Raw genomic sequence first — 14,165 nt, forward strand, 5'->3', positions numbered from 1 at the left:
TTTCATCTCTCATAGTATGAAGCGGAAAATGGGTCTTCAGGGCCTTTTACGAGCTCGTTTCCACATTAATATTGCAAACCAACATTTCTCTCAGTAACTTTGTCCAAAAACTGCTGCATTACTAAATCAAGACTGAAGCTTACAGAAGGAACAGGACATTTTTCATTCATTTAAAGTCTAACATGTCTTTGAAAATGCAGATAATAGAATTGCAAAAGCATTAGCACTGATGTTTGTGGCTACAAATCACAAGATTCACTAAAAGAAGTAATACTTTTTTCCAGCACGAATCGCAACATTAAGTCCTCAAATATCTCACGGCCATCAGCATGCTAATTAGCCCTGACATTTGAAGAGAAGAGTCTTTTCTAATCTCCATGAAGAACGGGCTGCTCTCTCACTCATCAAAGCACACTCATTGCATTGACACAGTGCAGGAATCGGTCTGGTCACTGTGGGGAAAATTCCATGGATCATGCTAACGATCGACACTGAGACTCATTCCCACAGAGCTCATAATTGCTCACCCGGCTGTGCCGTTATTTCCAATGATAATTTATATTTTTTTCCCCACACGGAATTCTTCTTTCTGATAAATGCTGTGCAGCGTCGGTGCTTGATTACATGAGCTTGTTTATCAAAATAATTACCAAACTTATAAGCATCCGGGATTCACACTTCATCAGGGATGCGCTGTTTGAAATCAGAGCAAAATGTGTGTAAATTAGAGCGGGACAATATTTCATGTCAAGCTCTTCCTGTTGACTCGATTTGCATATTAGGGAGTGTATCTATATCTATATATACATCGATATCCCCATCGAGAGGAGATATAGAGATATATATATATAGAGATATATATATATATATAGACCTAAAATAAAGAGATATAGAGATATGTAGAGATAGATGTGTAGATATTTAAATAGAGAGATATGGAGAGAGATATGTAAAGATAGAGGTGTGTGTGTGTGTGTGTATATACTGTATATTATATATTATATATATAGAGAGAGAGTGAGCAAGAGAGAGCGAAAGCTACATTCTCCGTTGGCAATTTCATGTCAGACACCCCTTCAGTAAACATCAGTGCTGTCTGTACTTCAACATGACTTCAACAGCTGTTAAACCCCAAACAAAGAAGCAGAGGCTGTTCTACTGAGATTAGTGAAGCAATAAAAATATATATATCTAGACATTAAACTGGATAAAATAAGAGCAGGCGTGTCAGTGGCCAGTGCCCTTGAAGACCAGGCTAGACCCCCATATGGCCCATCAAGTGCTGTGAGTTTCCTCTCAGTGAAGCCACGGCTCCATATTCACAATATCATTTTCATTGTTTAATAGAAAGATTAAATCATTTTTCCTTGTTACATAATCGTGATTGTATTTGTATTATCTTGTCATCATTCGTGTGTTTTCTGTTTTTTTCTCACTATGTTTAATTAAATTAGGGAAACAGTCTCTAAATTATAACACACAGGAAATGTCAGAAATGTAGCATAATGAATGAAAACAGTCAGATGTGGCCACTGATACAGAATGTGTAGCATGTCAGCAGTGCCATTCACTTCACATGACTGGGAAAGGTGTTTTAAAGATGAGACGAGATCAGATAAGGACTTATTGATTCAGCAGCCGGGACATACATAAATGCAGATAAGAGAACTAAAGTAGAATAAAAGTAAAAAATAGAAACTATGCAAGAATAATACAGACAAAATTACAAGACTAAAGCGACAGTGGTGTGATTAATAAGAGCAGAGTCCACAAGTCACTAATCACTAGTGTTTGTCTGCATACATATGGAAACCCTTATATTGATATAATAACGTATATGATGTAATAAAACAGTACCACATATGGATAGAGTACAAGGTGAAATGTAATAGTATAACATCATGTATACTATAGTGCAGCAATATAATATCAAATATCATTTTGTAAAGTAGTGCTGTATAAATATTTTGGGAGAGCCACTGTTGTGTGAACATGAACACGTTGTTTATGTTACGGAGGGTGTATTGCTTAAATGTATGGTGCGTTAACACCAAAGGCAACATGGACAGGGCTTTAAATTAAGCTTGAATTTCCATCAATTTTTTGCAGTCAAGTAACCTCTTGTGTTGTGTGCCATCTTTAATGATTCGTAGCCTGTGCTGGTGCAGCCTTTACACCATTAATTACATATACAACACTGTTTTAACAAGCTGAAGGGGAATATTTTACACCATTAGTGTATATGGATTGAAACAGCTGCAGCTAAATAATGTTAATTCTGTTGGTTTGCCAATTAACCACAGAGGGAAACTCTTCCTGTGTCTGTTCTATTTAAGCTTGTTCAAAGGTGTTTGTTTGAAAGGACAGAGTGTCTTCCTCCAGATAGTTCAACGACTTGGCGTCACATCACATCATTTTCAGACAGCTTGGCAGCTAGCTCTGTGGCTGTTGAGAGTCAGAAGTCTCAATGTCCCAGTTCAATGTATAAACATAACACACCAGTGTGTAAAGCAGTGGTGGAGGAAGTATTCAGTACTCGATAGACACCTCACAATTATACATAAATGGATTCAAATAATTTAAAGAAAAATAGGTAAATCCTCACATTTGAGAGGCTGGAAACGATAAAAAAAATTTTTGCACAAAAAATTATTTAAACAATTATCAAAATAGTTGCCAATTAATTTTCTGTCAACTTATGAGCTAGACAACTAATTATTCAGGCTGTACGAGCTGTAAGATAAATGTACTGCAGTAAAAAGTACAACACTTCCCATTATAGTGGAGTAGAAGTAGAAAGTGACATGAAAAGAAAATACAAACATCAAATGTATAATGAAAGACTTTTCCACAGTGAAGCTCGCTCTGACAGCAGCTGTTCACAGTAAATACAGGCTGAATCACCAGCGTATGTAAATTAGTGATAGAGGGGGACAGAAACTCAAAGCTTATTTACTTTATGAAATGTTAGTGATGATATTTGCCCTGCAAACAACAACTAAATGTAATATGAGAACGTGGCATCATCACATCAACACAGCCTTGTGTCTAAAGTCAGCGACAGCATCAGAAAAGCTTTCTGGTTAATAACTTACCGTCAGCAGCAGGGGACGGCTCTCTTTGACGGCCCCCACACAGCCCAAACAGCCAATCACCATGATTATGGTCCCCACTGCGATGAGCAAGTTGGCCGCCGACAGGGAGGGAAGGGATGATGATAGGGTGGCAAAGTTTCCCTGGGTCACTGAGAGCCAGACTCCCACTCCCAGTATGCCACATCCTCCCAACTGCAGAGGAAACACAGAGAAAAGGGGTCAGTGAGGCAACAACACAATCAAACTCATCGTAAACAGAAACACGGTCAAACACGGTGGGGCATAACAATATCTGCAGAATTGTTGTGGCTTTCGCTTTTTTTTTACAAGAAAGTTTGAGGAGGAGAAAAACAAAAGAACTTAAGACAAGCAGCAACAATTGGATGAACAGAGGTAGCAGCTCAAAACAATGTGAGCCTCCGAACAACCCGGTTTAAAGGAGTAGCTCTAGATTTGGCAGAATATGCTCATTGGCTTGAATTTAAGTCTAGAACCAGCTGCCAAGTAGCTTAGCTTTGCATAAAGACTGGAAACATGGGGAAACGGCTCGCCTGGCTCTTTGCAACAAAAAACAAGATCTGCCCACGAGCACTTCTACAGCTCACTAATTAACATGTCGTACCTCCTTCGCTTCAGCCGAACAAAAAGAAGCGCAAGAATGACAAATTGTGTTGTTTTGTTATTTATAATTTCTTGACGTCAAACAATAGCCTGGCAACTAATCCCTGCCAGGAAACAGTCCCGCTATCATTTACTCGAATTACCTTTTCGACAATAACGAGAAATAAAATGTTATTTGTTGAGCTTCAGAGGTGCTGGTGGGCAGATTTTGTCTCTGGAGTCAGGCTAGCTCATCTGCTCTGGCTCCTACCTTTGCTACTCTACTGCTCGTTTTAGTCGTTAGTACAAAACCTCAACTCAGCGACTTTCTGTAAGTCAGTTCAGTTTAAAAGTTAGCGAGTCATGTGGACTGGCAGGAAACTCCTTTATTGGACGGTTTTGGTGACGGTCATCGTGCATCATCAGCGCTTTAAGAACCCAAAATGAGACAGCGGTGACTTGAAGCATGTAGCACATTGGTGCACCAAATGTATTCATGTGGCTGCTCTGGTTCATGAGCACGATTAGTCCTGGTTGCAACTGGACCTGATATATGATGAATAATGATGAGTGGTTAGAAAGCAGGGCATCTCTTACTGTAATATCATAGGGGGAATGGCTACTGTGTGGTCGCTTCTTTCTCACTCGCCTTTTTAATGAGGAATTTCTCTTTTATCTTTTCCATGTATGAGGGGAACTCTCTGGTCTCGTGTGCTAACACGTTGGCTTTTTTTTAGCAAATGATCTTGCATAATTATATAGGTTGTTCTAACAGATCTCTTTTGAACATTGCTTTCTTTAGACTTCACTCAATAAGCATATTCATTCAAACATGCTTAAGATTAAGATTAGCTTTCACACCACAAGGCAAACAGCAGAGTTTGAGCTGAACCAAACAAGTGAGGTGTGAAAGCACCCAGAAAGATTCAACCACAACACTAGAGAGAGATTTCTGGCGCCAGTAAAACTGATATGAGACAAACTCCATATTTTTAACTTTATAAACTTGAAATGGTATTTGCATCAGTAACAAAATTGCCACCCCAGCTACAGTACTTGGCCACGTTTTGGGCATTATTAACTTATTCCTCTTTAGGTCCAGGCAACAAAAGCACTTTGGTTGAGGTTAGGGAAAGATTGTGGTTTTGGTGAAATGTTGATAATCACTTTGTGTTTTGTGATTAATGTCACTGCAAACCTTTATCTGTATCAAACCAGGAACATTATCTTTAGCTAACCATGACCGAGTGCCTAAATTTAACCATAAAAACGTTAATAATGCGGAAGTCATGGATATTTTGAGATAATAAAAAATGTCTCGAAGAGAGCAAGTTTAAAATTTGCTGGTATACAAACGTAGTTTCTAGGAGACAGTGTTGGCTACACAACAGCTAAATCGATTGGTTTGTGGACTACAGTTTTGAAGCCTTGAGTGCCGCAGTTTGGCCGTCTTACTCTACTTTATGGTCTGTTTGACTCTAAATGGACCATAATGTACGAAATGAACATCATGCTGTATTGAAGAAGACTTGAAACTAGAGATTGAGACCATAAACTCATGTTTACAATGTTTACTGAGGTAATAAATCAAGAGAGAAGTAGAGTCATTTTCTCATAGACTTCTATACAACCAGAGGAGTCGCCCCCTGGTGGACATTAGAGAGAATGCAGGTTTAAGACACTTTTCAGATCCGGAGTTTGCTGCTTGGTATTTACCAAAATACCACCTTTACACCTATGGTTTGGTTCACACGGTATAAATGGACAAATGACACAAGTTGCGAAAGATCAACTGCATGGATTTATCCTCATTATGTTAATTAACATCATTGAACATTTCAAAGAAAATGTTTCCATTAATCACACTGAGTCGTGATATTAGGCTAATTAACACCTTCACTAAAGAGGTTAGGTGTTTAATATTTCAGAGCAATGTTTGAAGAATCCAGCTGCTCTCTTCGGAGTCCAAAGATCCTGTTTTTCCTTTTTTTGAATTTCCAAAAGAATCACAGCAGGTTTTCCTTCAGAGCCACGGAATGATACTGAAAAACTGTGACAAATATATGAAAGGATTATCAGACGCATCCGTCGTACACACACTCACACTACGGCCACTTGCCAGATCTCCCAGAGGCAATACGATTTACATGGCTAAATACACACTTATTGTTTCTCCCCTCCAACTTTTCTTTCTATTTCCAGCCTGAACACGAGATCTCATTTAATGAGCTCTGGAAGTAGGGCAAGGTGAAAATTTCAAAAAAAGCTCTCATGCGGTGCGGCTCCGTTCACTGAGGCAGGTTTCTGTTCACTGTCTAGCTCGGCCGGGAGGTTTCAGCGTCGTGCAGATGAAGCGTCTTTGGGTCACAATGCGCCCTTATTACGCTCCGGAGTGTGCTCTGTAATGAAGACGCAGTGAGAAGGGCGAGGGATCAAGGAAAGGGAACGCTGGGAATTGATGCTGGTGAACATTTTGAGGTCGGATTCTTGAGCTCATTGGAGGGGAGGATATAACAACATGACCAATATCTACAGATGTGCCTCCTTCAAATCTACAAGAAGCAGCCAGAAACATTTTCTTTTACTGTACCGATCTACTGTAATTGTGTACGTGTATATCCGTATACATCGAATTGATATAACACTGCTATCAATCCATTGCTGGCTTCATCCATCTATTGAATAAAACGGATCATAAACCTCACGGTTCAGATTGTATCACCGATTTAAGTCGTGGATCGGATCAGCACAAAATGAAAAAGAGAGCAAATATAACTTTTATTCCCGATCACGCTTTTTTGCCGCCGATACCATTTGCCGCTCATTTCAGATCAATATCGGCCGATGAAGATCATTTGTTATGTTTTGTTGTGTTAGAGCAGCTGGTCTACAAATTAGACATACTGTGCTGTGGTTACTTAACACTTTATTCAGACAGGACAATATTGGGAAGAGATGATTGTGGGGCTGTCGCGGTGACCATTACTGATCGACTTTAGTGCTATATACAGTAGCAGCAGCGCTGGGTCTCGCAGTCCCTCCACTCCAGAGAAGGACAAGCTTACTAGCTAACTAGCCAACCATCCGTCTCCAGAGCTTCGTCCGCTCTCTTTCTGGGGAGCTGCGACAACACCACTGACGTGTGTTGTCGCCATAAAAACTAACAACACTCAGCATTTTCTTTTACTAGTCAATAGACGACGGGAAACTGTTCATTTTCCGCTCAACTCCTATTCTATTTCTTTGAGCTACACCCAGAACAAAGTTAGCTTAGCTTAGCATAAAGATAGCTAGTCTGACTCTGTCGTAACAAAAGGTAACGAAATCCGCCAACCAGCACCTCTAAATCTCACTAACTAACATTTTATATCTTGTTATTGTCAAGAATCAAAATGACTGACAGCGGGACTGTTTCAAGGATTATTTTCCAGGCAACCAGCCGTCACATGGCCGTTCTCTTCCTATTCTATTTCTACGCTCAGGACTAAATTCGAGCAACTTCTAATCATCACGGTTTCCAAAAAGTGGTCTTGTTTGTATCGAAGTTCCTTCAATGTAGCAGCTTTTTACGGGGAGTTTCACTTTCACTACGATCACAGCTGGTTTAAAAAAAAAAAAAACAGCAGTTTAAATCTTTACAGTCCCACAGATTTGCAGAGTTTAAATTGATACCGCCATCTGGACCACCTCCTCTTCTCACAGCAGGTCTGTGAGTTTGAAGCAGAGCCTCTGGCTGCTGATTAAAACGAGGCCCAAGTCAGAGACCATAGTTGTCTTCAATAAATACCTGACAACTAAACTGCCTTTTATTGCATCAGAAACATCACAAAAAGTTGGCGCAGAAATACCCACATTGCTATGATTTTGATGTGGCTATGAAAGGAAGCCTATCTGAACGCTTCCCCTATTAAATATACATGTGCCATAGATGTACTCGACTCCTGGGCTCGCGATGTGCAACACAGGTGGATGTTTTAATGAAGTACGCGACTACCAATGCTCTGATCTCGCTGCAGTCATGAGCGCCCCGTCTAGAGCATGGGTCAGGAATACATATTGATATAGTGTAATAGTGTTAGTATGATTACGCTCCTAATCTGAATTATTCTTCATACATGAATAAAAACGTGAAGCTCTCGGGGCCAAGGATTAGTTCATGGGTACCACAGCGAGAAAAGTAAGTTTGAATTCCCAAGCTTCATGTATTATTCCTAATGTGTAACTTTGATGTGTGAATCATGTATTCAGTTTGCCCCCAAAAGATTGAGATCTGGTCCCCTCTCATGGCTGTAGCCTGGTGATGAGGTTTAAAGTTGTTGTTTTTTAATATTAGTATTGCTCAGAACCTCGGGACGGGCAGGTTGTGGTGCATAATGGACACGGGACACGTGTATTAATACACTTTGCATAAACAAGCGATGGCGCTCTGTGCAGCAGCGGGGGGGGGGGGGGGGGGGGCTTCAAGGGTCTGTAGCTGGGTTAAGCATAGTTTATGGCCGCTGTAGTGTAGCTTTTCACATGTGACCGTCGCATATAGTTCACTGATAAAAGCACTATTTACACATGGGGAATATACAAAGGACGTTTTTTTAAAGCTTAAGAAACAGGAGGTCTTAAAAATCTACATTTGAGTAAATATTTTGCAGCCAAATCATATAGTTTACAGGATATTCAACCTTTGTTTCTTTTTAATGCATTTAATACTTGACTTCTTAATTTACAGGGTGTGTATGAAGGCAATAAAGTTATCCATGAATATGAGTTTACAGAAAAATACAATCCCTCCTGAGCATTGAGTCGGTTGGTTTATGGCGTTCTATCGGTTAAACTCGTTGTCTTCTTGCTTCTTCACAGTACATATTGTTTGTCGTTTGTCGGTTGGTAGAATAATGCAACAAACATCAAACGCCTTTGTGCGGACTCTGAGCTCACGTGTCATCTGCAAAGGCTCGTGCCGTCACGTGATGCCATTGGGCCCAAAGAGACTTACATTGGGGTTAACAACAGTCCCTTCCACACAGTGAGACATACGGCTTATTAATTAAACACTGGTATCAGATCAGTACTCTTATCGGTATCCGCCAACCTTGTGATTAAAGCCGCTCTTTCTCCTGAGCCACAGCTGCCTGTAAAGATAAGGGCTTAAAGATATAGATATATCAAGATAATAATATCTACTAATGACCATTGTGCTTTTCTTCCTCTTTATAATTCCAACACTAAGAGAAAAAAGAAACAGTACAACATTAATCAGGTGATTAAGGTGATCTCATGAACGTATGTATTGTAAAGCCAAAGTCCTTTATTGAAAATGCACCGTTCCTTATCAGAACATCCCATTCAAGCAAGAGATTAAGTTTCAGTTCAGGTGCAAAAATGACTTTGTTAGGGTTGGAAAAATATCATGTTTTAGGTTGAAACAACTTCCTGGTTAAAACACACTGACTGCCGGCTCTACTGAGTCAAAATCCAACATTTTGTTGACCCATCCAACACTGCGGTCCTCCTCCAGCTGCAGACTTTAGCTGCTCAACAACCTCACACTGTTCACTTCTTTAATCCTAATGGACAACAGTCACAATTCCTACAGGGCTTTGTCACGCTTCTTTATGTGTTTTAATGCTGAATGATTCATCTCCAACAAACTTATTCTCAAATCTCTGGTAGTGTATTTTCAAACCCCCGAACCAGGACCCTTAAGTGTGCGGTTATGCACATATAGGCCTGCTATTGTATATTGCTATCGCTTAATATGATCTTTTATTTTGGCATTTCCACCATGAGCCTCCAAAAATGTTCCCTTGCAGTGTGTGCAGAACGCAGTATTTTCATTGCTGAGTACTTTATGAAGGGAGTTGTGAGACCCCTCGAGCTCTTTAGAAAAGACTTTCTCTTCCACATGACAGCTAACCGTTAGCGTACTGACTGCTTCTGTCAGGAAGAGCCACAAGCGTCACAGCAACAGCCTGACAATAACACATTGATTGATTGATTGATTGACATACAGACAAATCAGTGATGAATTCAAATTTAAACTTGCATTGCTTATGTTTGTATGTTAGTTCAGGTATTATTGAGTGACGTCTGGTCGCTGTAATCTCTGGTGAACACGAGATTTAAAATGCTTTTGTGTGATTCTTTGTGAAGGAACTCAGTTTTACAGATCTGTCAATTAAAACGATTAATCGACAAAATCGTTTGAGTGTCGACTAACAATTTCAGCCCTAATTTACTGAAATAACCGACGCTGTCGTTTTTTACTGTCTCCTTTCAGCTCAGGCTTGATCTACTCTAGCTTCTAATAAAAAAACACATCTGGCTCTTTAATTGCTGTATGTTTGATTTCCTCCTCCAGCCACTGTTGGTGGGCCGGTAGGGTAAGGTACACGTGTCAGAACTGAGCAACTTTTGAGAACAAGACTGGGCTGCCAACTGCAAACTCTCTTCCATGTGGCTGCAGATTGTGGCTGAAGCAAACTGATTGATTCTTTTTTTATTTTTAAAACCTCCACCATCAGGACATATCACAGCGTCCAAAGCGAGCTCTGAATATCTCCTGCTAGAAACCACACATTCTCAAAGGCTGAATGTTTCAAATAGACTCATGCAAACACTTTCTGATCTGCCCCCTTCATTGAAGTCGGGTTCAATTTAGGAACTGCTTGGTTATGATTTAGGAAAGATCAAAGTCATCATTGAGGACAGTGAGGTCATTTCCTGTGTGTTGGTGGTTTTAGCAACCTAAGCATTGTTACATTATATAGTTAAACAAACCAAACACATGGTCCATATTTCTTCGGTTCATTCCACCGTTTTTATATCCTTAATATGTTTAAAACTCTAAATAAATAATTCAACTGTTTCCCAGATTATTATTCCTGGAAGTGTGGAGAGGACTTTGAAGCAGAATTTAGACCTTCGTGTACGAAAAAAAAAACAATGCAGGAAAGAATAATAAATGAGCAGTTTACTGAGGTGAAGTATTTTTGGGGGCATTGAGGGAACTTGACCTCAGTGTTTCTAAAATCCTGGCTATGTCCCTGATTGTCATGACACATTACCTGGATTGAGTTTGCAAGCTTACTGTCAACAAATAATATTTAATCCTAATCAGATGATATCATCTATAGAGTCATCTCAGCTAAATTACACACACACACACACACACACACACACACACACACACACACACACACACACACACACACACACACACACACACACACACACTCTCTATTCTGGTATCCAACCATGCAAATCATTTTGAATGTAGTTTGAGGTTTTGGGATTTCTGCCATTGAGACTTGTGCTGTCATCCAAAGTCAATGGAGGCAGATGGAATATAATTTGTGGTTCTCACAGCAATGAAAAACATTTCTAAAAACTGCAGCACCATGGAAAAGTGTGTCCCTATGGCACAGATCTTTCTCCACTATGTACCTTCAGAATAAAATATTTCAGTAGAAAAATCGGTGGATTATCCAACCGAACGCATGGGAAGGCGAATAAATAGCACCACATGTCCGCGTGTCATTAATACGCCAAACGACCGCGGTTAGGTTTAATAAAAACATCATGGTTGGGCTTGGTTAAAATAACTACGTCAACTCAGTAAATTACATAAGTAAACAACGTAATATAAGTACAGAAAAACGTCACCAGCGTAAAAACAACAACACCACTTTGGGGCACCGGTCTCCTGTACAATGTGTGTCCACCCCCAGCCCACCGTAACAAGTCCCACTCGCATTTTATACTACGTCACTTGTTGAGAGTGTATCATAGTTATGTGGATGCCTTTACATTGAATAGAGTGAATAGATGTTGCGCAGCAGCACTACTGGAAGGCCAGCTGTGATGACTGGTTGTGATGAAGATTGGAGGTGAAGGGTGTGGAGGACGGTTGCATCGAACCTGAAAATTGTGACAATTTCACATCGATTTGTGACAAAATCTGGTCGGTAACTGAAAGAGTGAACGCCTCCAGTCGGCTGATGATTGAGGTGGAACCAGGATCACACAGAGAGGGAGTCAAAGGAAAGAGAGTAAGCGTGAAGGATAGTCTTACTGACTGACGGTAAGAAGAAAAGAAAGAACTTTTTAAAACTTTATTTCTATGTCTGCTGCAGCAGGAAGAGCCTATAGGCCTTCACATGATTAGTAATGAAGACACCAGTAATGTGGATGGTGTAAAAGCAGATGCACGGCTCTGCTTATTGATTTATTTGTTGTTGTTTTGATCAGCCTTAAGCGCAATCCAACCACATTTGTTTGCTGAAAAGCTTTGAACTCAAGTGAAATATAACCTTAGCTGGCTGGACAGCAGATGTATCTTGCTAACAGGTTGAAGTGTTTGAGAGTAAATCGTACATCATCTATGATACTCTTCCTATGCACCGGCTCTCCTCAGTGCCGTGCACTCCCTCCTTTGTGAAGTCGTGTTTTATATACAGATGCCATAGTCAGCAGGATTCTTAGGCTGCTGTTGGAAGTAGAGGATAGACGTGATCTTATTATATGTCTCAGGCCGACTGCCGACATCCATTTACATCCATGTCTGTCACTTCATCATTTTATCCTAGTAGACATTTGTGGAAAATTGTCATCAGTGGCATTTTAATTATTGAGCTGTGGCCAAATGTTTGTTCATTGAGGAGACAGTGACATTTGACCAACAGACTCTTATCAATTCAATCTCAAGAGCAAGTAAATTGTTATGAAATTTGCTCAAGATCTTCCCACGGTATCACAAGAATGGGACAGACATGAGGCCACAGAAAATCAAACCAATTCATCATTGAGTCTAGGTGGATGTTTGTGCCAAATATGAATATATTACCTTCCGGCATTCCTGAGATATTGCGTTCACTACAGAAGTACGGGTGGATAGTCGAAAACATAATGACTCTGGACACTGCTGTCACTGGCTTGCCATTGGCGTCCATGCATATAGCGCCATGGTTAATAAACCTTGTGGACAGAAACTGATGTCTGGGTATCTTTTATTGACCTTACTGACATTTGTAACGTGACAATGTTCAATAAAAACAGATTTGAGAGATTTTTCAAGGTGCTTGTGATGGAAGCATAACTCGAGCTGCAGGCTCAGCTGGCAGACATCTTTGAAAGGCATTTGCTCAGCAAGGCAAATACCATCCGTGATTGTCATGGTCACCCCCATGGAGGAGTTTAAAATGTTGCTCTGTGAGAGCTGCTTCAGAGCCCGTAAATCTGTGGTAGGTATCTTTTTGGCATCATAATGACCTTTCAGCATATTGTAATTCAAGTGGTCTGAGAGAACACTATACTGCTGCACCTGCTCTTGGCTCTTTTTTTTTAGGTTTCAGAAAATCTAGCCCATGACGGGAGCCTCTGGCCAATCTCGGCTCATTTCAGATAAAGGAGTGTTCCTATTGGCTGTTCTACAAATGCAGATTCACATGCACATCCAAGGTGCTGTAGGAAGGATGGTGTTTAAAAATGAATGACGAGTGTTCGCATAGGTGACTGTAAGAAGGTGGATGGGTGTTGGGCTCCGTCAGGGTTGTCCCTGGTCAGCGATCCGGTTTCATGGACAGGATTTCAAGGCGCAGCCGGAGGGAGAAGAGTGTCCAATTAGGGGACCCCTGAATTACGTCTCTGCTCTTTGCAGATGATGTGATGCTGTTGGCTCCTTCAGAACGGGACCTTCAGCACACACTGCAGCAGAGTGTGAAGCGGTCGGGATGAGAGTCAGTACCTCCAAGTCTGAGGCCATGGTTCTCTGCAGCAAAATGGTGGATTGCAACCCTTCGGGTTGGGAGTGAGTCACTGCCCCAAGAGAAGGAGTTCTCGAAGTATCTTAGGGTTTTGTTCACCAGCTTCAGGTAGTGACCGGAAGAATGAGATTGCGGATACAAGCGGCTGAAATGAGTCTTGTCTGGGCTCAGCCTTAGAGATAGGGTTAGAAGCTGCTCCTTCGCGTCAAAAGGGGCCAGCTGATCAGGATGCTTCATTGACGCCTCTCTTTAGAGGTTTTCAGGGCGCTCTGAGATCCCAAGGAAGAGCTGCAGGGGAGAGGGATGTCTGAAATACCCTCCTTAGCCCGCTGCCCCCGCGACCCGCACCGGATAAGCTAAAGATAATGGATGGATGGATCATGTTATGAATGACTAGTACTCGTGCAGGCTATTATATGAAGCTTGTGCACATGGGTGGGCTCGTCTGGTTGGGACGGGCTTTGGACAAAGAGGAGAGAGCTGCAGGATACGGGTTGTATTTTCAAATTCTGGTGTTTTTCTTGTCTTTTGCTGAAAACCACCCACCCTGGTTTACCACTTGAATTACAAAATGTGCAAAAAGGTTATTATGGAATTTTGCCAATGATGCTAATATTCTGAAAAAGTTTTGTATTGTACAACATTTGAACCCTTTTATTACATATAACATTGAGCACTGTGTGATAAACTCTGAGCCCTATGAGAGCTCACA

At 40.8% G+C, this 14,165-nt stretch overlaps 1 protein-coding gene across 1 annotated transcript in view; it reads right to left on the reverse strand.

The window, feature by feature from the left end:
• tspan4a (tetraspanin 4a) overlaps positions 1 to 14,165 on the reverse strand; it is a 97,495-nt gene that overhangs the window by 43,468 nt on the left and 39,862 nt on the right. The window contains exon 2 of the mRNA XM_076078718.1: positions 3,096 to 3,287. Within this exon, the coding sequence (XP_075934833.1) occupies positions 3,096 to 3,287 (192 nt within the window). The remainder of the gene's footprint in view (positions 1 to 3,095; positions 3,288 to 14,165) is intronic.

This window comes from Anarhichas minor, unplaced genomic scaffold (assembly GCF_050575085.1).
Source record: "Anarhichas minor isolate MPS153535 unplaced genomic scaffold, ASM5057508v1 ptg000067l, whole genome shotgun sequence".
Taxonomy (NCBI): Eukaryota; Metazoa; Chordata; class Actinopteri; order Perciformes; family Anarhichadidae; genus Anarhichas; species Anarhichas minor.